The sequence below is a fragment of the Capricornis sumatraensis genome, chromosome 3 (genome assembly GCF_032405125.1).
Source record: "Capricornis sumatraensis isolate serow.1 chromosome 3, serow.2, whole genome shotgun sequence".
Taxonomy (NCBI): Eukaryota; Metazoa; Chordata; class Mammalia; order Artiodactyla; family Bovidae; genus Capricornis; species Capricornis sumatraensis.
In genome coordinates, this window is record NC_091071.1 from 74,699,535 (window position 1) to 74,723,886 (window position 24,352).

At 37.1% G+C, this 24,352-nt stretch overlaps 1 protein-coding gene across 6 annotated transcripts in view; it reads left to right on the top strand.

Annotated features, from left to right (window-relative positions):
• Positions 1 to 19,193, top strand: part of LOC138075345 (sodium channel protein type 1 subunit alpha) — a 92,716-nt gene extending 73,523 nt beyond the window's left edge. For all 6 annotated transcript variants that reach the window (XM_068967041.1, XM_068967042.1, XM_068967045.1 and 3 more), the window contains exons 21-26: positions 6,711 to 6,992; positions 9,296 to 9,349; positions 11,325 to 11,462; positions 13,321 to 13,425; positions 15,182 to 15,452; positions 18,016 to 19,193. In XM_068967041.1, coding sequence (XP_068823142.1) covers positions 6,711 to 6,992; positions 9,296 to 9,349; positions 11,325 to 11,462; positions 13,321 to 13,425; positions 15,182 to 15,452; positions 18,016 to 19,193 — 2,028 coding nt within the window. The remainder of the gene's footprint in view (positions 1 to 6,710; positions 6,993 to 9,295; positions 9,350 to 11,324; positions 11,463 to 13,320; positions 13,426 to 15,181; positions 15,453 to 18,015) is intronic.
• Positions 19,194 to 24,352: the final 5,159 nt, after the last annotated feature.

The following is a 24,352-nucleotide window of genomic DNA, read 5'->3' on the forward strand; positions in this document are numbered from 1 at the left end:
TGAGCTACCTGGGAAGCCCCACATTTTATTGATTCTTAAAGTTTGGGATAATGTGCAAGGATGATAGTTATTTCTGAGGGAGAGAAAAAGTTAGTATTTTTGTTTGGTTGATTGATACATCTTATCTCTCAATAATAATTACCTTAAGTAAATCCCACAACACCAATGAAGACATTAGGTTTTTAAAAGATTTTATATTTTTCTTCATACTTTAAAAGGGGTGACTTCTACTTTGCCTACTTTTGATTTTTATTCACAGTCTTTTCAGTATTTTGATGAAAGCAGCAGTAGAATCCACGAGTAGTATTGATTTGAAGTTCAAAGGCAATTTATTTAGGCAAGAGGACATTTCTTCATGTATCAAAATTCCCAACATTAATTTGCATTTTTAATTGTCAATTTCTCATTTTGTGTTGATTTACTTAAAAAGGAGATAATGAACCAGAGACAGTTTCTATAACAGTGAGTTGTGCTAAAATACAGAAATTCTGTAGGATGATGCTGTGCACAACGGTTGTGAGGAGAAGCACCTTTTGTGTTAATTTATAAGATAGTTCCTTTCTTCTACACCTCCTTTGATGCAGCCTGAAACCTCAGTCTGTTCTTTCAAGTTGATTAGTCCAGTTCTGCCTAGTGCCTTCACCACCTGGAAACCAATTACTGCAGTTCCCTGGAGCCAGAAAGGAGTTAATACACCTCTCTCTGTGCTGAACCAAGAGATGGCTTGAGGCTCTTGGGATGTGAGTCCTTTCTCACATCCCTCATTGTCTAATTTAATGAAATTTTACAAATAGATGGATCTCTGTAGAGTAAGACCTTTTATCTTATAAAAATAAACCTTTTCTCTGTACCAAATGTATGTGAACGTTGTAAATGTATCTTGAAGCATGCTACTTCAGAGCACTTGCTTGTGTGGTGTATTACATAGAGTTAATTTGAATGCAAATCTAATCCCCAGTTTCAAAGGAAACCCCTCAGACCTATCAGCTAATCCCACATCTTTTGTGTACAGCTCTTTATTCTCATTCCTATATCTAGAAATAACATTTAAAATTTGTTTTGATCAATAAATATTAAGCTAGCCTTTACTTCATTCATTCAGTCACCATTTTTATAGCCCTATATTCAAAGTACTCAAAGCCTTGGAGAATTCACAAATATATATTTTTATCTGAAGTAAAGAAAAAGCCTACCATCTGTCAAGATTACGGGAATGCAGTTAACTCTACTGCAGAGCAGTCTGGGGAGCAGATAAATAGGAGCGACTCTAGGGACAATCAGTGCAGGGGAGTGGAAGAGGCATTCGATGCCACCCGCAGTCTACATTCTGCACTGAAGCTGGCTCAGCTCATTTTCCTCATTTGCCAAATGAGAACGCGGTAGTAAAGTATCTCTATAGTCCTGTCCAGTGCTAGCGTTCTGATTTTTTAATTCAAAAGAGGAAACATCTCTATCTTGGAGGCTAAACTGAGGGGAACTGAGGCTTCTTCACAAAAGTGCTGTTTGAAATGCAGCTAATGAGAAGAAAAGTGTTTCAGAAGGGGAAGAAGTGGACAAGGAATTTCAAAGGAAATGGTGTCTCAATTCTCTGGTAATGTCATTAGACTACATTAGTTGGATTGGCATGAAGGCTAGGTAGCTAGTGAAGTTAAAATTAGACATATAGATTAAGCAGTGATTTGAACATCAGCTCAGTTCAGTTGCTCAGTCGTGTCTGACTCTTTGTGACCCCATGAATCGAAGCACGCCAGGCCTCCCTGTCCATCATCAACTCCCGGAGTTCACTCAGACTCGCATCCATCGAGTCAGTGATGCCATCCAGCCATCTCATCCTCTGTCGTCCCCTTCTCCTCCTGCCCCCAATCCCTTCCAGCATCAGAGTCTTTTCCAATGAGTCAACTCTTCACATGAGGTGGCCAAAGTACTGGAGTTTCAGCTTTAGCATCATTCCTTCCAAAGAAATCCCAAGGTTGATCTCCTCCAGAATGGACTGGTTGGGTCTCCTTGCAGTCCAAGGGACTCTCAAGAGTCTTCTCCAACACCACAGTTCAAAAGCATCAATTCTTTGGCACTCAGCTTTCTTCGAAGTCCAACTCTCACATCCATACATGACCACTGGGAAAACCATAGCCTTGACGAGACAGACCTTTGTTGGCAAAGTAATGTCTCCGTTTTTCAATATGCTATCTAAGTTGGTCATAAATTTCCTTCCAAGGAGTAAGCGTCTTTTAATTTAACGGCTGCAATCATCATCTGCAGTGATTTTGGAGCCCAGAAAAATGAAGTCTGACACTGTTTCCACTGCTTCCCCATCTATTTCCCATGAAGTGATGGGACCAGATGCCATTATCTTCGTTTTCTGAATGTTGAGCTTTAAGCCCACATTTTCACTCTCCACTTTCACTTTCATCAAGAGGCTTTTTAGTTCCTCTTCACTCTCTGCTCTAAGGGTGGTGTCATCTGCATATCTGAGGTGATTGATATTTCTCCCGGCAATCTTGATTCCAGCTTGTGCTTCTTCCAGCCCAGTGCTTCTCATGATGTACTCTGCATATAAGTTAAATAAGCAGGGTGATAATATACAGCCTTGACCTACTCCTTTTCCTATTTGGAACCAGTCTGTTGTTCCATGTTCAGTTCTAACTGTTGCTTCCTGACCTGCATATAGGTTTCTCAAGAGGCAGGTCAGGTGGTCTGGTATTCCCATCTCTTTCAGAATTTTCCACAGTTTATTGTGATCCACACAGTCAAAGGCTCTGGCATAGTCAATAAAGCAGAAATAGACGTTTTTCTTGAACTCCCTTGCTTTTTCCATGATCCAACAGATGTTGGAAATTTGATCTCTGGTTCCTCTACCTTTTCTAAAATCAGATTGAACATGTGGAAGTTCACAGTTCACATATTACTGAAGCCTGGCTTGGAGAATTTTGAGCATTACTTTACTAGCTTGTGAGATGAGTGCAATTTTTCGGTAGTTTGAGCATTCTTTGGCATTGCCTTTCTTTGGGATTGGAATGAAAACTGACCTATTCCAGTTCTGTGGCCACTGCTGAGTTTTCCAAATTTGTTGGCATATTGAGTGCAGCACTTTCACAGCATCATCTTTCAGGATTTGAAACAGCTCAATTGGAATTCCATCACTTACACTAGCTTTGTTCGTAGTGATGCTTTCTAAGGCCCACTTGACTTCACATTCCAGGGTATATGGCTCTAGGTGGGTGATCACACCACTGTGATTATCTTGGTCGTGAAGATCTTTTTTGTACAGTTTTTCTGTGTATTCCTGCCACCTCTTTTTAATATCTTCTGCTTCTGTTAGGTCCATACCATTTCTGTCCTTTATTGAGCCCATCTTTGCATGAAATGGCCCCTTGGTATCTCTAATTTTCTTGAAGAGATCTCTAGTCTTTCCCATTCTGTTGTTTTCCTCTATTTCTTTGCATTGATCAATGAGGAAGGCTTTCTTATCTCTTCTTGCTATTCTTTGGAACTCTGCATTCAGATGCTTATATCTTTCCTTTTCTCCTTTGCTTTTCGCTTCTCTTCTTTTCACAGCTACTTGTAAGATCTCTTCAGACAGCCATTTTGCTTTTTTGCATTTCTTTTCCATGGGGATGGTCTTGATCCCTGTCTCCTGTACAATGTCACGAACCTCTGTCCATAGTTCATCAGGCACTCTATCTATCAGATTTAGGCCCTCAAATCTATTTCTCACTTCCACTGTATAATCATAAGGGATTTGATTTAGGTCATACCTGAATGGTCTAGTGGTTTTCCCTACTTTCTTCAATTTCAGTCTGAATTTGACAATAAGGAGTTCATGATCTGAGCCACAGTCAGCTCCTGGTCTTATTTTTGTTGGCTGTATAGAGCTTCTCCACCTTTGGCTGCAAAGAATATAATCAGTCTGATTTCGGTGTTGACCATCTGGTGATGTCCATGTGTAGAGTCTTCTCGTGTTGTTGGAAGAGGGTGTTTGCTATGACCAGTGCATTTTCTTGGCAAAACTCTATTAGTCTTTGCCCTGCTTCATTCCGCATTCCAAGGCCAAATTTGCCTGTTACTCCAGGTGTTTCTTGACTTCCTACTTTTGCATTCCAGTCCCCTATAATGAAAAGGACATCTTTTTTGGGTGTTAGTTCTAGAAGGTCTTGTAGGTCTTCATAGAACCGTTCAACTTCAGCTTCTTCAGCATTACTGGTTGGGGCATAGAGTTGGATTACTGTGATATTGAATGGTTTGCCTTGGAAATGAACAGAGATCATTCTGTCGTTTTTGAGATTGCATCCAAGTACTGCATTTCAGACTCTTTTGTTGACCATGATGGCTACTCCATTTTTTCTAAGGGATTCCTGCCCACAGTAGTAGATATAATGGTCATCTGAGTTAAATTCACCCATTCCAGTCCATTTTATTTCTCTGATTCCTAGAATGTCGACGTTCACTCTTGCCATCTCCTGTTTGACCACTTCCAATTTGCCCTGATTCATGGACCTGACATTCCAGGTTCCTATGCAATATTGCTCTTTACAGCATCGGACCTTGCTTCTATGACCAGTCACATCCACAGCTGGGTATTGTTTTTGCTTTGGCCCTATCCCTTCATTCTTTCTGGAGTTATTTCTCCACTGATCTCCAGTAGCATATTGGGCACCTACTGACCTGGGGAGTTCCTCTCTCAGTATCCTATCATTTTGCCTTTTCATACTGTTCATGGGGTTCTCGAGGCAAGAATACTGAAGTGGTTTGCCATTCCCTTCTCCAGTGGACCACATTCTGTCAGACCTCTCTACCATGACCCAGCCATCTTGGGTGGCCTCACGGGCATGGCTTAGTTTCATTGAGTTAGACAAGCCTGTGGTAGGTAAGGCAAATATTTTATAATCAGTGGAAAGTCATTAAATAACTTTAAATGAGAGTTGAAGAAAATTCATCTTACATGAGTTAATGAGACAATTGGAAGACAGTAGTACAAGTTGGTAGTAACAGATATCAGAACTGGATGACGATCACGAAGATTGAGAAGGGAAAAAGGTGAGAAAGGTTTTGAAGAAAAATGTGAGACCTGCAGATGAATATAAAAAGAACTCAAGAAATAGCTATAGGTAATCAGTGTTCTGCTCATGGCCTAAGCGGGGTGTTGTAGGTTTTAAAAGTGCTTTGTGTATACACAGTAGAAGCAGCTTTTTAATCTGGATGGTAGGCAAAATATTTGGAAAAGGAGAGGAATAAAAACTTGATTTCAGCTTTCAAATCTTGAATCCAGAGAAATCTAAGTGTATCCACACATTTAAAGTGAAGTAAAAAATAGAGACTTATTCATTCAATTGTATTAATACAGATGGCCACATGAGATAAGGTGAGGGGCCATGTGTCAACTTGGTAGGCTTGCATAGCTCCCATCATCTGGATCTGCCTAGATAACTCAGCTGACTTCACTGTTTCATTCTCATTCCCTTCTTTGTCATTAACGGTTTTTACTTCCTTTGGCTCACTTATCACACTGTATTGTAATTCCAGAAGGCCTAGATTTCTTGATAGACTTTAAACACAGCTCAGAAGCATAAGGAAGTTCCTCATCTGTTCTTGTGTTCAGACAGTCAAAAAATTTGTTCTAAAAACACATTGGTATCAAATGGCAGGTAGAATATATTTTGATGCCTGTTGTTTCTTTTAGATCAAGAATGATAGAAGTACACAGGCAGAATTCAATTTAGCTATGAATGTTCAAGTCTGAGGCATCATCTGCTTCTTAGGAACATATTAGGGCCTGTCTTTCTCTCTTAGCTATTCATGTGTATCTCCAAAGGGAACTATAGAGAAGGAAGCAAAGACAGTCATCCCTACAGTGTCGCTAAATATTAAAACACAGATTTTTAACTTATGGTCCAAGAATAAAGATAAAAAGGGCAAAAATGCTTCCATTAAAAAAAATAAAGGTAGATAATTATTTAGCACAGAACTTGATGTAATCACATCAGATTTGGGCACTATCACCCCAAATATGACATCTCTCCTTTTCTTATTTTCCTAAGAAACTGATTTCTACTATGTTTCATTTAAAATAAGTTTATCAAATTAAACTCAGTAAATGAAACAACTGATATGACTGGAGCTTGAAATAAGCTATGTGATGATCTAATGAAATACATGATGCTAAATTGTCTTGCTTCTTATGCAAAAATTATTAGTCATAGTGATGCATGAATAATTAAGGACAAAATTATTTAGGTATTCAATAATATTTTTATATTTATACACCTGAATTTTTTTAGTTTATTAAAATATATCAGTCAATCAAATCAACTCTTGCCCCAATATTTTAGTTTCATTCTTTAATATATTGCTTTGTTTAATGAGTTAATCTTCTCTGATAGGATTTCTTACTTCTCTTTTTCTAATAAACAAATTTTATGGCTTCATCTGGCAGCAAATTCCTCTGATTTTGTTTTCCCTTTAACCTTTTAGTACTTTCTCCTCTCTTTTAAAAAACTTTTTATCTTTGTTATATTGTCTATATTCATTTCTCTAAATGTATACTTATGAAAGAATATATTTCATTTTAAGACTTTTTTATTTTGCTTTTAAATATCTTAGAATAGTCTTGATATTAAAAAAAAATAGAATCACTAAAGATTACTAGGGGGATAATTGTTTTTCATTTAACCAACAAGAATTCTGACTTTTCTTTTTTTCCATTTGTGTATTAGGTGGTTGTGAATGCCCTTTTAGGAGCAATTCCATCCATCATGAATGTACTTCTGGTTTGTCTTATATTCTGGCTAATTTTCAGCATCATGGGCGTAAATTTGTTTGCTGGCAAATTCTACCACTGTGTTAACACCACAACTGGTGACATGTTTGACATCAGCGAAGTGAATAATCATTCTGATTGCCTAATACTAATAGAAAGAAATGAGACTGCTCGCTGGAAAAATGTGAAAGTAAACTTTGATAATGTAGGATTTGGGTATCTCTCTTTGCTTCAAGTTGTAAGTGAACACTCTTTTCTCTGAAATGTGTTTATTGTCTGGAATAATAACAAAGTGATGACATACAGCCTTTGTGTAGTACTAAGAAGAAAATGTGTACATCCTTTTTTCTAATTTTGATTTATTAGTACAAGCTTATGAGCCCAGATGGGTGGAAGTGTCAGTATATTTAAACAGTGCAGACATAGTTGATAGTGGCCAGGTATTTCAGTTATTCTCCTATGATTCTCTCTTCCCATATGAACAAGTTGATGACTGAATCAACAAATCTGGTAATATTTTCAAATTGCAATTGGAAAGCTTGTTTCACTGATGGATCACCTCCTCCCCTCAAACACACACCCTAAACACACCTGACTGGATTATAACAAATTGGTGAGAATTAATTGCTACTGAGTTATGTTATTTGGATTGAAGATTGTGGAATGATATTTAGGCTTTAGGATTATATCCTCATAGTGAAATGGAATAATACCAGTTAGCACTCAGAAACAGAAATGAAACACAAGCAGCTGTTATCCCATCGCAAATAGCCTTTAGTACAATTATAGAAGTCTTTCTTTCCTCTAAATATTAATGTTTTCACTACTGGGTCTCTAAGACTGAAAAACCATTCACAATGTATAAAAATATAAAAGATGGTGGCCTCTTGAACATTTTCCTTTGATGCAGCTTCTGACCGCAGCTGCATCACAAAGCAGTGGATAAAAAGAGTCCAGAGTATTTGAAAAACATTGTAAAATACTGTTCTATTTTGGCCACTGAAAACTCATATTAAAAAAAAAAAAAACTACATAACTTTGTTCCTATGGTTCTATAGTCCTTAGGGTAGAAATCTATTTTATTTCACGAGGGTTGTGTTTCCAACTGTTCAACCAGGAGATTAAGCAAGCAAACAAACTTGCACTGATCAAAATTCTCCTGCATCTCTTTCAGAGTACTGTGGTTCTTTTGCAAGTTCTTTCTACCTTCTTGTTAGAAATTCTTACTTCTCTTGTAGTTGTTTCTGATTTACTCTAAATGTTCATGGAATTGAAATAGAGATTTTTAAAATTTGGACAAGTATGATTTCTTTGAATATTATCGTAGACACATGATGTTATTTCCTTGGCCACTTACCCTAACCCTTAACTGATAACCAACACTTGTAAATATCACTAATGTATGTCACTTCCTCCATAAAATTGAGAAAGAAAAATTGAAAATTTCAAGCAATCCCTTAAAATGCTAGGGTAAAGATGCTGTACAAAGCCAGCACATAAATTCTGCTACCAAAGTACTGATTTACACTTGGCTATATATAGAATCATCTCTCTGTTGGTTAGCAATTCATTGAAATGGTTCTTTGAATCACCTTTTATTGCTTTTGTACCTAGTATGTAATGAACTTGTTCTGTCATTGACCTCAGCCATTGACACATTCAAAATTTCCCTCTTTGATAGACAAATAAGTTCTATTTTCTAGCTAAGAGTCTTTCCTTTTTCTTCATTGCCATCACAAGCACCCATACTTGACTTACTTCCCATAACATCTACCACTTCATAAGCATTAGTGTTACAAAAACAAAGACGTGTTAAGATACAGATGCTAAAAGCTTTTTGCTAGACTTTCTGACTAAGGAATAATCCTCTCAGGTCCATAGTGTTCACAAGTATCAAGTTACTATAAATTATTACACTTGGAATACCAAGTGTCTACTGTACTATTTTCACTTTTCTTACCCAAATTAACTCACTCTCATCAAAAATTGCAGAAAAGAAAGTGGAAGATAGGATTATTTCTGATGTTACACTTCAAAATTCTTAAAATGTTAGCTGCAACTGACGTTTGGGCTACCTGTATGATCTTTAGAGTGTTACAACCGAGAAATCGTAAGCTTTCAGTTACTTGGCTCACCTTGTATACAGAGTTCAGCGGATGATCATCAGGTCTGAGATGTAGCTGTTTTGCTACTATGAAGTTTGCCAAATGTGTTGGCATTTGTAAGACTTTCTAAAAGTATTCCGCCAAATCTTGATAGCACTTTAAACTGCATGATTCCATTAACTAAAGAACTGAAAAGTATTTGTCAGTTGGTTGTCAAGCAGGAGGATATATCAGAGGACCATTTCTAGACCATTATATGGTCTAGAAATGAAGAGACTTACTGAGATATTGTTGGTCCAAAATCCACGTAAAATTTGTTTTGAGATGTCTTTTTAAAATTTTCCTTTTAAAGAAATGTATCAGTAAGGATATTTATTAAATATCAGGTCTGAATTACTTTTACCCCAAAATAAAACATGCATGTCCTTTTTAATAGGCCACATTTAAGGGATGGATGGATATAATGTATGCAGCAGTTGATTCCAGAAATGTAAGTATTCTTTACATTCTAAGTCTTTTCACAATACTGATTAGACATTAAAAATAATTTAACAGAGCATAGCAGCCACATGGAATGATTTTACAATGATTTTTTTAAAAGAAAAAGTATGATTCAGTACTCAAGTATAGCAGTAGTATGCACACACATAGCAGTATTTATCTGAAATCTTACTAAGATATATCAAAACAGAAGTGCCACTAAAGTAACACAGTCATATGTTTAACAACTAACAAATATCCTTCTATTGACTATTTTTCTATTTTGTTTCCTTTCAATCTATCAATTACATACTCATTAATAATTTTGGGGTGATAAAACAAATGTGAAGAAATATATGATTGCCATGCATAGTTTACCCTCCATATTGGACAAGTTAAGGAAGTTGTCTAGGCAGTGTAAGATTTCTGTAACAGTCACTTTAAAATCCATTCCTTTATGTGATGATACACTGTGCTCCGTCACTTCAGTCCTGTCTGACTCTTTGTGACCCTCTGGACTGTAGCCCACCAGGCTCCTCTGTCCATGGGATTCTCCAGGCAAGAATACTGGAGTGGTTGCCCTTCTCTTCTCCAGGGGATCTTCCTGACCCAGGAAATGAACCTGGGTCTCCTGTGTTGTAGGCGGATTCTTTACCACTGAGCCATCTGGGGCGCGCCCTTTATATGATCCATAAATTTGCTGGAGCCTTTACAGATACTGTTATCATTTCTATGATCAACAGTTTCCTTTAAATTTCTATCACCTAAGACCTACTTTTTTCATTTCTCCTACTACAGCCTTTTTTAGACTTCAAGAAGAATTAAAATCCATGCTCATTCCAAATCTGCTCTTCAAATTTTGTACAATTTAGTATTTTCTCTCTGTCTTTCCATTCTTAGGTCCCATCTGTTTAGCCTATAATCACGATGGATGACTTTTGCCCCGTAATCTTTAAACTGACCTAAGAGGCTCCCTTTTACCTTTCTTGATATACATTTTCCATAAATGATTCTAGTTTTGTGTTGAGTACTTTCCTGATATCCTCCAGAGTTATTTTACTTTGTTATTATTTTGTTTTGTGTGTTTGGCTGGTTTTTAACTCTAATATCTTTTAGAAGGATATGAACATATTAGGGCACTGTCTGCCTTATAGTGACTCCTTTATGTCTTTATTACACACTAAGTAAAAGCTCAAATGCTTATTTCTCATGTGTACACTCTAGAGATTAAATAACTGGTTGAGGATTTAGCAGATGGCATGTCCAGTTGGATACTAAATCCCCTTTAGTTGGATCTGACTCTTCGCAATCCTATGGACTGTAGCCCACCAGGCTCCTCTGTCCATGGGATTTTCCAGACAAGAGTACTGGAGTGGGTTGCCATGCCCTCTTCCAGTGGATCTTCCCAACCCATGGATCAAAACCAAGTCTTTAATGTCTCCTGCATTGGCAGGCAGGTTCCTTACCACTAGCGCCAGTTTATTGTCTACTTAATCTGAAAAATTCAGTGACTGTTACACTGTTATAGGCAGGGTCAAATATCTAAATAAATAAATAACTCAATTCTTGTTTGCTAAATAAATCCACACATCAGGAATGATTATTTCTAAACATAATCTACACATATTTACTGACATAAAATGTTTTCACTAGTAATTTTTAAATTATCAAAATGCAGTATGTTAAAAATTGCCAAATTTAGTATACTACTGTCCAAATGGCAAGATATTGGTTGTATTTGTAGTTAGAAAAAAAAAATTCTAAATCATTTTATGGTATTTTTTACATAACACCTCACTTTTCACTTAAAAAATTATCCTAAAGGCTAATTTCAGAGATTATTTTTAGAAGTAGCTGATTTAGAGGAAATAAAAGTACTGCTTAAGTATTACTAAAAATTTTCTTATCTATTCTTGTGAAAAAGCAACAATGACTTCCGGCATCAAATGTATTATAATGTCTTTAAAAATACTCTCCTTTGGTAGGTGGAACTCCAGCCTAAGTATGAGGAAAGTCTTTACATGTATCTTTACTTTGTTATTTTCATCATCTTTGGGTCCTTCTTCACCTTGAACCTGTTTATTGGTGTCATCATAGATAATTTCAACCAGCAGAAAAAGAAGATAAGTATTTCTAATATTTTCTCTCCCACCAAGATAATAAATCATTTGGAGGGCTTTCAATACCAAATGAGTACTTTAGCTCAGATACCAAAAGGGGGTATATATTACAATCTATTTTTTGCATGCATCTTCTCTGCCATTCACTGCCCATGTCTTTGCCAAGAATGACTGTTCCATATTTCTGTGCCTAGGCTCGCAAAATCTCCTCTTTAAATAAAAACAAACAAATAAATTTCAGGGACCACATTTTCTCTTTAAAAAAAAAAAAACTAAAAAAGAACTGGAAGAGAACACAGACACACAGACATATACCTCTTTCCCAGACTCAGCTTATTGTTTATCCCTATGACATCTCCCCTTAAAATATATTGTCCAACAAAAACCTTTAGAATGCAACAAATTATACATGAGATGGAAGCTTCTTCTGGTGCTTCTTTTCACACTTTAAAATTCTTTATTGGCTCCTTTTATATATTCCCACTTCATTCTCCGTGATATTAATTATAAGCTATCAGTTCTAGCTTTGAATTGAAGTTCTTTATTAATTAGTATCATTTATAAAGCCCACTTATTATCTAATTATATATGTACATTATCATAAAATTGAAAGTAAAGAAATATCTTTACTCAGGAATAACCATTATTCATATTTTATGTTTTGCTGTATAAACTTTTTATATACACATTCTTATTACTGAAATTATTTTATCTATAAATTATTTTTGACAACATATACATTTCCCTTTTTAATCATTTATATATACATTATCATAATTTACTTAACCATTTCCAAGTAGACTGATGATATAGTTTATTTTTAACCTTTAAGGATTAAGTAGTGCCTGGTCAAAACTCTTTGTGCCAAAAAACTGGAGCCTTTAACGATTTCTTTAAGATAGATTCCCAGATAAAGTGTTTTGCTTTCCTACTCATACTACCAATAACAGCATATGGCTCTGCTTAGGCCACCACTGATACACTAGCATCAGACATTCTCTCTGTTTTTTGATACTTGTTATTTGATATATGAAAATTGTATTTAATTTTCTTTTTTGTGTCTTTTATTATTAGTAGGTTTGAATATGTTTTCAAGGGCTTTTTTTGCCATTTGTATTTCTTCCTTCAGGTACTGATCCTTCATCTCATTTGTTCAGTCTGTTTTCCTGTTATATAATTGCTTTCATTGTATGAGGCTCTTTCACTATAGAACATGCCCTCCTTTGTTATTACTAATATTACTCTGTCATCATTATCAAGCTATTTCATTTCACTTATTAGCCTGAATTCCAGTTGTCTGTAACTACTGGCCTGTCACATAACTGCCAAACTTATGACTTTGACTTTTACCCTAACTCTTCTACCAACTTCCCCAGTTTCTTTTCTAGCCTTTTGCTCCAATTCTTGGCAGAGTGACAGTGGCTTTTTATGAGTATTTCTAAACCATCAGGCAATATACCTACTTTAACTCTTTGCTACATATGAATAAGAAAATCATTGTCTGAAAATTCTGAAAGACAGGGTGTCTAATGTAAGGAACCAAGTATTTAGTGACTCAGTGAACCAAACAGTACTACTTCCTGAGTTTACAGTCTTGGGTAAAATACTTAACCTCTCAGTTTGTGGGATTGTTTTCCTCCATAAAATAATAATAAAAATCATAAAGTCAATTTTGGATGATTGAAATAAATAAGATTATAGTATCTAAAACTAGTTTTAATTTTTCAATTTAAAATCCTAGGCAAATAATGCTAATTGGTTGAATTTTGTGTTTCCTTTTTTAATGGTCCCTTTTCTAAGTCTAATATTGAAAGAAGGAAGGTACACAGTTTTAACCAGTTTTTATTTTTCTTTTCTATACTTTGGAGGTCAAGACATCTTTATGACAGAAGAACAGAAGAAATACTATAATGCAATGAAAAAATTAGGATCAAAAAAGCCACAGAAGCCTATACCTCGACCAGGAGTAAGAAATACCAAATGATATGGGGGAAAATGTACAAAAACAAAAATTTGCCTGGTTTTTCTCACAGAAGAGATAGCAGCTAACATTTCTAGTAGCAAAGATTTCTCCCACTTTTAGAGCATCACTAATTCATACATTTTATGGTAATGGTAAAATAATTCTTTACAGGAAGAGGCCAAAAGGAAAAAGAGGAAACAGAAAATGTACCTTTATTGTCAAGTCAATTAGAATTATACAGCTAGAACTGAAATGAAAAGGCAAAAGACACATAGGCAGTGTTATTTGCACAAGAAATTTGATCATGTAACTCAAGAGTAGTTGCTGAGTAATGTATATAAAGGAGTAAATCTTTGATAGGGTTCAGAAACAGTTTCCTGATAAACAAGTTGATAAACTGTTAAGTGAAATAATACCTTACTTCCATTTTATTTTTCATTAGAGGTACCAAGTATTTTGGAGATGAAAAGACTTCTAGTATCTAATATTCATATATGTGGCTATAAAGTTAGAAATTACTAATGTCTACAGAAGTCAGAGCCAATAAGTACAATTCATGATGATAAGAAACAGGTGTCATGTTTCCATGATAACCAGTGAAACAACTGCTATGAAATAGAGAGCCTTATCCCACACTGTGTTGATTTTTATGATGATGACATGTGAGGTTAAAGCAACTCCTGGGGTGTACTGGGGAATAAAATGTTAATGAACATTCATATTCATATTGTGCTAGCCCATACTTGCTTTCTTGAGGATGATGAAAAACATACGCTGTCCTCTGTGAAGGCTTAACACTGAAAGTAGAAATGAGTCAATTACGTGTAGGAAAAATGTAAGACAGAAGATATCCTCAAAGTTCCTCAGTGGCCTAGGGAAGTGGGTCAGACAATGAAAGTGAAGTGAAAGTGAAAGTCCCTCCATCATGTCTGATTCTTTGCAACCCCATGGACTATACAGTCCATTGAATTCTCTGAGCAAGAATACTGGAGTGGGTAGCCTTTCCCTTCTTCAGGGGATCTTCCCAACCCCAGGGATCAAACCCAGGTATCCCACATTGCAGGTGGATTCTTTATCATCTGAGCCACAAGGGAAGCCCAAGTGGGTCAGACAATGGCCTGCAGTGAATGTCAGCGGCAAAATCACAGATCAGTGAAAAGCGCCATGAATTTTTGACATCAAAGCAAAAGGAATATCTTCCAGTTTGATTATCCCTGTGTAGACAGCATTCTGTGTGTGACACTGTCAGCAAAGACTATTTGGTGGAAGAACATCAGTATTGCCACACAGAGACTTTAAACACATAATGTTGGGAATCCCAAGTTCCCTATAACAATTTTTTGAGAACAAGTCTAATGGATTGTTAATAGATATTATATTTTGAAACTGCTGTATGGTCCAACTAATCATGGGAAATTCTAGTAAAACAAAATTAAGCAGATTTCTTAACCTCTCCTAATCTTAATATATTCTCATGCATTTTGGGCCTCTCAGAGTAGTGTATAATAGTATGCAGTGTTTCTTATCAGAAGTCCCTTTTTGACAAGGGATTGTTATTCTGTGGAATATATGTTGGTAAATAGTAATTTGGATAACTAAATTTAAAAACTTAAATGTGATACAAACCACCTTTCACGAAATTCAGAGCCAGTGGTTCTTAGGTACAATCCTAGACAGTCAGTACAGAAACTACTTACACAGAAGTTCATGTCTAGACGGAAACTCCTCTGTCACTAAAAACTTTTCTGTTTCTCTACAGAACAAATTCCAAGGAATGGTCTTTGATTTTGTCACCAGGCAAGTTTTTGACATCAGCATCATGATTCTTATCTGTCTCAACATGGTCACCATGATGGTGGAGACCGACGACCAGAGTGACTATGTGACTAGCATTTTGTCACGCATCAACTTGGTGTTCATTGTGCTGTTCACTGGAGAGTGTGTGCTGAAGCTCATCTCCCTCCGCCATTACTATTTTACCATAGGCTGGAATATCTTTGATTTTGTGGTGGTCATTCTCTCCATAGTAGGTAAGAAGTATTTCAAGCCTTTTAGCTCAATAAAAGTGAAAGAGCGATCACATTTAATTTAGAAGTCATCTGATCACTGAGAGAAAACCACTGTGAAAAGTCTGATGTTTTTCATTCAGACGTGTTTGTCTTTCTTACAAAATTTAGCTCCTGCTATACATTGAGCATTGCATCCTGTTCTATCCATTTTGGACTAGGTGTATTATTTGTCAGTATAGTAAGGTCTCATTCATTTGAACTGCTGCTGCTGCTGCTAAGTCGCTTCAGTCGTGTCCGACCCTGTGCGACCCCATAGATGGCAGCCCACCAGGCTCCCCCGTCCCTGGGATTCTCCAGGCAAGAACATTGGAGTGGGGTGCCATTTCCTTCTCCAATGCAGGAAAATGAAAAGTGAAAGTGAAGTCGCTCAGTCGTGTCCGACCCTCAGCGACCCCATGGACTGCAGCCTTCCAGGCTCCTCCATCCATGGGATTTTCCAGGCAAGAGTACTGGAGTGGGGTGCCATTGCCTTCTCCGTAATTTGAACTAGAAATGTGCTATTAACTAAATGTGCTATTAAGATTGAAATGTCTTTGACATGTTGAGGTTGAAGAGCCTATACAATATGTAAATGACTCTGCTGAAAAAAGGGCTAGAAATTTAGTCTGGTACTCAAGAGAGACAGTACATCAGAGACATAGAGTCATTGGCATATAGGTAAGAGTGGAAGCTGGTACTAATAAGGAAGAGTAAAAGTGAAAGAGTAAAGCTAAGAGCAAAATGTCAGTGAAAATGGTAGGTTCTTTAATGCAGAGTATCAGAGACTTTCTAGATTACCTTGAAATGTATAATAATGATGCACAAAAGTGATTTGGCATGGAACATCATTTCACCAGTCATACACTTCAAAGCCTGGCATGGCAAAGGTCACATGAGCAATAACTCATCTAATTGAAGATACAGCTCCAGCTGCAGTGGAGTGAAGAGGTCTGTCTGTGGGCCTGAAGTATCCATTTTTTTTCCTAAAGCAGATGATATGATTGAGTAAATATTTTACCATCCAATATGGGGCACCTCTGTTGGGCAGATTTTTATGCCATTCTCCCCTCTGAAAAAGCTGATCTTTTATCCAACTTATATGTTGTATGTACCCTTTGATTCCCACAGTCTTCTGTGGTGTAACTAGTTGTGGATAGGGTACTTAGTTGTATTCACCTCTTTTTCTTTCTCTGTCTCTCTTTCCCTCTCTCATACACACAAAAACATGCTTCAGTTCAGTTCAGTTCAGTCGCTCAGTCGTGTCCGACTCTTTGCGACCCCATGAATCGCAGCACGCCAGGCCTCCCTGTCCATCACCAACTCCTGGATTTCACTCAGACTCACGTTCATTGAGTCAGTGATGCCATCCAGCCACCTCATCCTCTGTCGTCCCCTTCTTCTCCTGCCCCTAATCCCTCCCAGCATCAAAGTCTTTTCCAGTGAGTCAACTCTTCGCATGAGGTGGCCAAAGTACTGGAGTTTCAGCTTTAGCATCAGTCCTTCCAAAGAAATCCCAGGGCTGATCTCCTTCAGAATGGACTGGTTGGATCTCCTTGCAGTCCAAGGGACTCTCAAGAGTCTTCTCCAACACCATAGTTCAAAAGCATCAATTCTTCAGCGCTCAGCCTTCTTCACAGTCCAACTCTCACGTCCATACATGCTTACTTCCTTACAAAATGAGATATTGTAATTCAAAGATACTTGGTTTCTTGAGCTCCTCTTCAGCTCATTCATTATTTCACTATTTCGAAGGTAAATGGAGAAAGAAGCTTTACATAAGAGGGCTAAGACACAGATGTAGGAAACCAGAAAAAGCATCAGCTTAAATCCTTTTAGAAATGCACCAGAGTATATATAAATATATACATCTATATATGAATATTACAGTGGAAGCTTAGGAAAGCATCATGTTCATGGAGAGATGAAAATAGCATTCAAAACTACAGATAGGTTTATATGGGGAAGGACTGAATACAGGTTATATGATTTAGTGTTTCAGAAAAAAATCATTGTGTTCACTGTATTTTTATAAACGTTTACATATACTGTCAGCTACTGCTCTTCAGACAGACTTGAATTTTTCACTTGTTTTTTTAGATTCAGCCTTTGGATTTTCTGTAAGCTAAAACTAGTTTATAAATACCCCTCAAAGATTAAATGTACTATAAAGTCCTTATTGAATTGAATACTATCTTAGTCACCTTGGGGTTTCCCAAGTGGTACAGTGGTAAAGAATCCTCCTGCCAATGCAGGAGATGCAAGAAATGTAGGTTTAATCCCTGGGTTGGGAAGACCCTGTGGAGGAGGAAATGGCAACCCACTCCAGTATTCTTGCCTGGAGAATCCCATAGACAGAGAAGCCTGGCCTGTCACAGTCCATGGGGTTGCAAAGAGCTGGACATGACGGAGTGACTAACACTTGCACTACACTTTTGAACTGAATTTTAGTACTCTGAAATTTACCTATGAGCCTTAACAAAATTTCACTATTAATTTAGTGGATAACTTCTTCACTGGTTGGTACCCTCATCTTTTTTGTCCATAGGTATGTTTCTGGCTGAGCTGATAGAGAAATATTTCGTGTCCCCTACCTTGTTCCGAGTGATCCGTCTTGCCAGGATTGGCCGAATCCTGCGTCTGATCAAAGGGGCCAAGGGGATCCGCACACTGCTCTTTGCTTTGATGATGTCCCTTCCTGCGCTGTTTAACATCGGCCTCCTGCTCTTCCTGGTCATGTTCATCTATGCCATCTTTGGAATGTCCAACTTCGCCTATGTTAAGAGGGAGGTTGGAATTGATGACATGTTCAACTTTGAGACCTTTGGCAACAGCATGATCTGCCTGTTCCAGATTACCACCTCTGCTGGCTGGGATGGATTGCTAGCACCTATCCTCAACAGTAAACCACCCGATTGTGACCCTAATAAAATTAACCCTGGCAGCTCAGTTAAAGGAGACTGTGGAAACCCGTCTGTTGGGATTTTCTTCTTTGTCAGTTACATCATCATATCATTTCTGGTCGTGGTGAACATGTACATTGCTGTCATCCTGGAGAACTTTAGTGTTGCTACTGAAGAAAGTGCAGAGCCCCTGAGTGAGGATGACTTTGAGATGTTCTACGAGGTTTGGGAGAAGTTTGATCCTGATGCCACCCAGTTCATGGAATTTGAAAAGCTATCTCAGTTTGCAGCTGCTCTTGAACCACCACTCAATTTACCACAACCGAACAAACTCCAGCTCATTGCCATGGATTTGCCCATGGTAAGTGGTGATCGAATCCACTGTCTTGACATCTTATTTGCTTTTACGAAGCGGGTTCTTGGGGAGAGTGGAGAGATGGATGCCCTTCGAATACAGATGGAAGAGAGATTCATGGCCTCCAACCCATCGAAGGTCTCCTATCAGCCAATAACGACAACTTTAAAGCGAAAACAAGAGGAAGTGTCTGCTGTTATTATTCAGCGTGCCTACAGGCGCCACCTTTTAAAGCGAACTGTAAAACAGGCATCATTTACATACAACAAAAATAAAATCAAAGGTGGGGCTAATCTTCTTGTAAAAGAAGACATGATAATTGACAGAATAAATGAAAACTCAATTACAGAAAAAACTGATCTGACCATGTCCACAGCAGCTTGTCCACCCTCCTATGATCGGGTAACAAAACCAATTGTGGAAAAGCATGAGCAAGAAGGCAAAGATGAAAAAGCCAAAGGGAAATAAACACAAATAAATAAAAATCACTGGGTGACAAATTGTTTACAGCCTGTGAAGGTGATGTATTTTTGTCAACAGGACTCCTTTAGGAGGTCAATGCCAAACTGACTGTTTTTACACAAATTTACTTAAGGTCAGTGCCTACAATCAGACAGTGACCCCTTGTCGGAAAACTGTGACTGTGTAAAAGGGAGATGACCTTGACGGGAGGTTACTGTTCTCACTACCAGCTGACACTGCTGAAGACAAGAGACAAAATGGCTATGTGGACTGTAGGGACCAGTTCAAAGGGGTGCAAACCTATAATCCGGGGGTTGTTTAACACGAAAACACTGTAGTGTAGTAACTGTATCCACTCTTTGCATTTCGACTGCCATATTTGTCACGTTTTTACAAAATCTGTTAGTGGATTCATCTTTTTTTTAGTCCATATGTTGTTTATTATATGTGACTATTTTTGTAAATGGGGTTTCTGTTGGGAAATAGATTAAATAACCTCTTTAACAGGTATGCCACTGGGGGTTATGGCAATCACATGGCCCTCCCATCTGCACAAAGACATGGTTTGCATGAGGGCATGCAACACTTAGAGATCATGCATGAAAAAAGTCATGAGGAACACAATGAGCTCTTAAATTCCATCTATGTTTCTGGGAGGGGTAATTAGGTGATAATTGGAGGTGCTTTGCTGATCTTGTTTTGTCAAATCCAACCCCTAGACCAAGTATGTCATTTTAGGGGGATAGCCCATTAAATCTTAGCAGGTGCAAACTTCACTCAAATGTCAGGAATCGTAAGTGTTACATTTCTGTTTATTGTATTTAAAAAATACTGAATAATGAGTATTGCTTCTCCCTTAAAGACGGAATTGACCAAGAGAACCCTTTATAAATTTCTGCTTAATCCTGCACTTTGTTTAGCCATCTTCAGCTCAGTAAGGTTGACAATGTATATGTTAATGAAATGCTATTTATTATGTAAATAGTCATTTTACCCTGTGGTGCACGTTTGAGCAAACAAATAATGACCTAAGCACAGTATTTATTGCATCAAATATGTACCACAAGAAATGTAGAGTGCAAGCTTTACACAGATAATATAATGTATTCTGTACCATTATAGATAGTTTGGATGCTATGAATGCATGTTTCTATTACCATGCTGCTGTATCTGGTTTCTCCCACCGCTCAGAATCTCATTTATGAGAAACCATATGTCACTGGTAAAGTCAAAGAAATTGTTCAACAGATCTCATTTATTTAAGTCATTAAGCAATAGTTTGCAGCACTTTAACAGCTTTTTGGTTATTTTTAAATTCTAAGTGGATAACATATGGTGTATAGCCCAACTGTACAGACATGTTTAAAAAAAAAAAAAACACTGCTTAACCTGTTAAAATGTGTTTAGAATTTTATAAGCAAATATAAATACTGTAAAAAGTCATTTTATTTTATTTTTCAGCATTATGTACATAAATATGAAGAGGAAATTATCTTAAAGATTGATATCACAATCACTTTCTTACTTTCTGTCCATAGTACTTTTTCATGGAAGAAATTTGCTAAATAAGAAATGAACACAAGATTGGGTAGTTGTAGATTTCTGCTTTTTATTACATTTGCTACTTTTAGATTATTTCATAATTTTAAGGGGCAAACATAGATTCACAACTGACATCCAAATTATGCTTTGCAATTGGAAAAAAGGTATAAATTTTTATTTACATTTTTGGTAGTGCCTATACTAACTGATTGAAGGTAGTGTTTATTTTTCATTTGTGTCTTTTTTTTTTCTAACTTCTGTTTATGTTTCCATTTATTTGAAGTCATGCTGCTCTAGATTGCTCTAAATATAATGTGGGTTTCACAATTTTTTTTCCCCCACAAGAACAGAGAGTAGTGAACTTATGTAGTCAATTACATCAGGATATTTTGTGTTTCTTACAGAAGCAAACTATAGGCACCTCTTTTTCTTAAAACTACTTAGAATACTTAAACTGTATTCGTGAACTGCATGCTGGAAAATGCTACTATTACCCTAAATGATGCTAACCAACATTAAAAATGTGCAAACTAATAAAGATTACATTTTTTATTTTATTGTTTGCCCAGTTACTTTTGATTAACCATGTTGTGTAACAAGATAAGTTTTATTCTACAGATTGAGGGAGAAGGGGAGCTATACACACCCACCCACCTACACACACACACACACACACACACACACACACACACACACACACCCCCCACACACACACCCATTCAGGCTGACAGCAAGAAAACTTGGGGTAAGAATGAGACTGGAGGGAGTATCCTACCAGGGACTACAAGCAGCAGATTATAAACTGGAGGCTCCAGCAGAACAAGAAGCAAGGGTGGGTGGCCACTTAAGGTACAATTGAATCCCTCAAAACCTATTAAAATATTAGAAGTTGCTATGTGTGAGTGGGGTCTTTTGTTTGCTCCTCCAAAACCACTCTTCCTGCTCCTCCATCATGCTCTGTGTTAGGGTGAATTTGTAAATTGAATCAATGGGCTTCTTACCCTCTAGATCTCAGTGGGTTTGGCCAATGGGAAACCCCAGCAGGAAAACACCATCAGGAAAGCAGGAGAACGGTACAACTGGGTGTTTATACCCTAGTGTCATCTTTCACAGGTTGCTCTGGGTTGGCAGTGCTGCCTTCATCAACAAGGTCATACTTCCAGTCAGACAGCCCCTCCTACAATGAGAGCTACTTTGTTGAGGGGCTGGTCATCACTCTCTGCCTTGCTCCCTTAGACCTGTGGCCCCTTTATCTTGCTGACATCTTTTTAAATGGCCCTTCATGAAAAACATCTCTCTTGCCTCATTTCAGTGTGCCATCTGTCTCTTACCTGGATGGAACAGTGATTAAAATAGCTTGTGAAAGTGGGCAATAGGCAAAGATTTGCCTTGGGTCAGCTTGGAGGCTTAGTCTAACCAGCATTAGTAGACAGAGAAAGAGGAACTAGGGAAATTACAGTCCAGTCAAGCACAGATTTCACAGAGATCATGGAGCAGTTACTGGAGTGGTCCAAACAATAAAAGTGACAGCTGAAGAAACATCTAAATTTATGAGAAGAGAGAAGCCTCATTTACTATCAGATTTGCACAATGTCAGTTATGAAGTCTGAAAGAGGAACGTGACCTTGATGAGAAGAGCAGTCACACACAGGGCCTTTCCCTATCCTTCAGCTTCCCAACCTTGTCTCTTCATGACATCATTTCTCTAAAACACCAGGACAACTAATTCTGAAAAGAATTTCCCATTTCTAACTGACAAAAATAAGGATTATAGGATAATCCCTATAGATTTTTTAAATATTCCACATTCATACCAGTACTCACTGGTACCTTTTCAAATACAAAGCAAATTGGTGAAACATAATCATATAAATCACCATAGTCATTTTGGTATTATGTTTACATAGTGAAAGACAGTAACAGATTATAATCCATTGAATAAGAATTCACAAGCATGTACCAACACAAATGAATGGAAAAAGTGAAAAGCTCTTTCTCACAGTTGAATATTAACTAACATATGTAGAAGAAATAATGAAGATAGAAAATTACCACTTGGCAACCATCATAGAGACATTCATGCAAGAAGAATCAATGAATACTAAAACTCATGGGTGAAAGTTTGACAAGGAATAGGACATTTACATTGTCTCTAAGTATCTCTTCTGCATTAAAATTTTTTTAAATAAAGCTTACAGTGGAGACACCTAGAAGACACTATCTTCATCAATTATGGGACAATTCTGAAGAAGACATCACTTCTTGGTATCCATTCAAAATGGCATAACCAGAATTTAATCATAAGAAAAATCAAATTGAGGACATTCTATGAAATGACTGAACTCTTTAGAAATGTCATGAAAAGCAAACTCAGGGTAAGGAACAACTTGAGGTTGAAGAGTTATGAAAACAAAATACAACATGTGATTCTGGATTGAATACTGGACTGGAAAAATAGTAATAATTATGAATGTTACTGGGAATACTGACTAAATTTGAATATGGACTCGATTAAGTACTAGTATTATAAAAGTATTTTAATTTCTTTAATTTTATAAAATCTAAATGAGGCTATTACATAATTATGGGTAATATCCTTACTCTCAGAAAATGCACATTAAAGTATTTAGGAATGAGTGGGATGATGTCTGCAACTCACTTTTGAGTGGGACTGAAGGACAATTAAAGGACTTCCCTGGTGACTCAGATGGTAAAAATTTCTACCTGCAATGCGGGAGACCTGGGTTCGAGTTGATCCCCTGGAGAAGGAAATGGCAACCACTCCAGTATTCTTGCCTGGAGAATTCCACAGACAGAGGAGCCTGGTGCGCTACAGTCCATGGGGTCGCAAAGAGCCGGACATGACTGAGAGACTAACACAGAAAGGGCAATGAACTCTATGTGTATATGTGTGTACGTAAACGTTGATATAGATGCATGTGTGTGTCTGCAAGGAAGTGAAGATTTTTTTGTCACTGTTGCGTTACTGCAGTATGTATGTGTGTGTGTATTCACTTTATCACCTGTTTTTCTGTGTCCTGGAATTTATGATTCTACTCTTAAAATTAGATAAACTATTTCTAATTACTTCAAAGAACACTGCATGTTAATTACTATCCTTGTTTTCCAGACGTTGTGTTTTTGAAGAGACAAATGAGTACATTCCTTATCCTTTGTGGTAACCCTTATGTTACTAAAAATAAGAATATTTTTAGGAGAGATCTGTGGCATAGTGGTTAAAACTCCAGTATTTGAAGCTAGATCTACGAAATTGGAAACTTGTGATCTAAACTCTGGTCATCCTGCCTGTATTGTATCAGAATGTGTCTTATGGGCTATATGAGTCCCTGGGGTCCAGAAATTTTAAGTACCAACCAGCACCCTCAAACACAGCTCTACAGGCCAGCACCCACGTGACAAGTATTTCACATGCCACAGTTAACCTTGGAAATTACGAATGATGTGATAAATATTTATAAAGCTAAACATATTCAATTTAAAGAACTTTACTGTAAAAATATGCCTTTTTAATGTTTCATTTCCAAAGACTAAAAACATTTTATGTTAAAATGCTCTTTTTGAAATGATGGTGAGAATAAATGATAGTGGGTTGTTTTAGTATT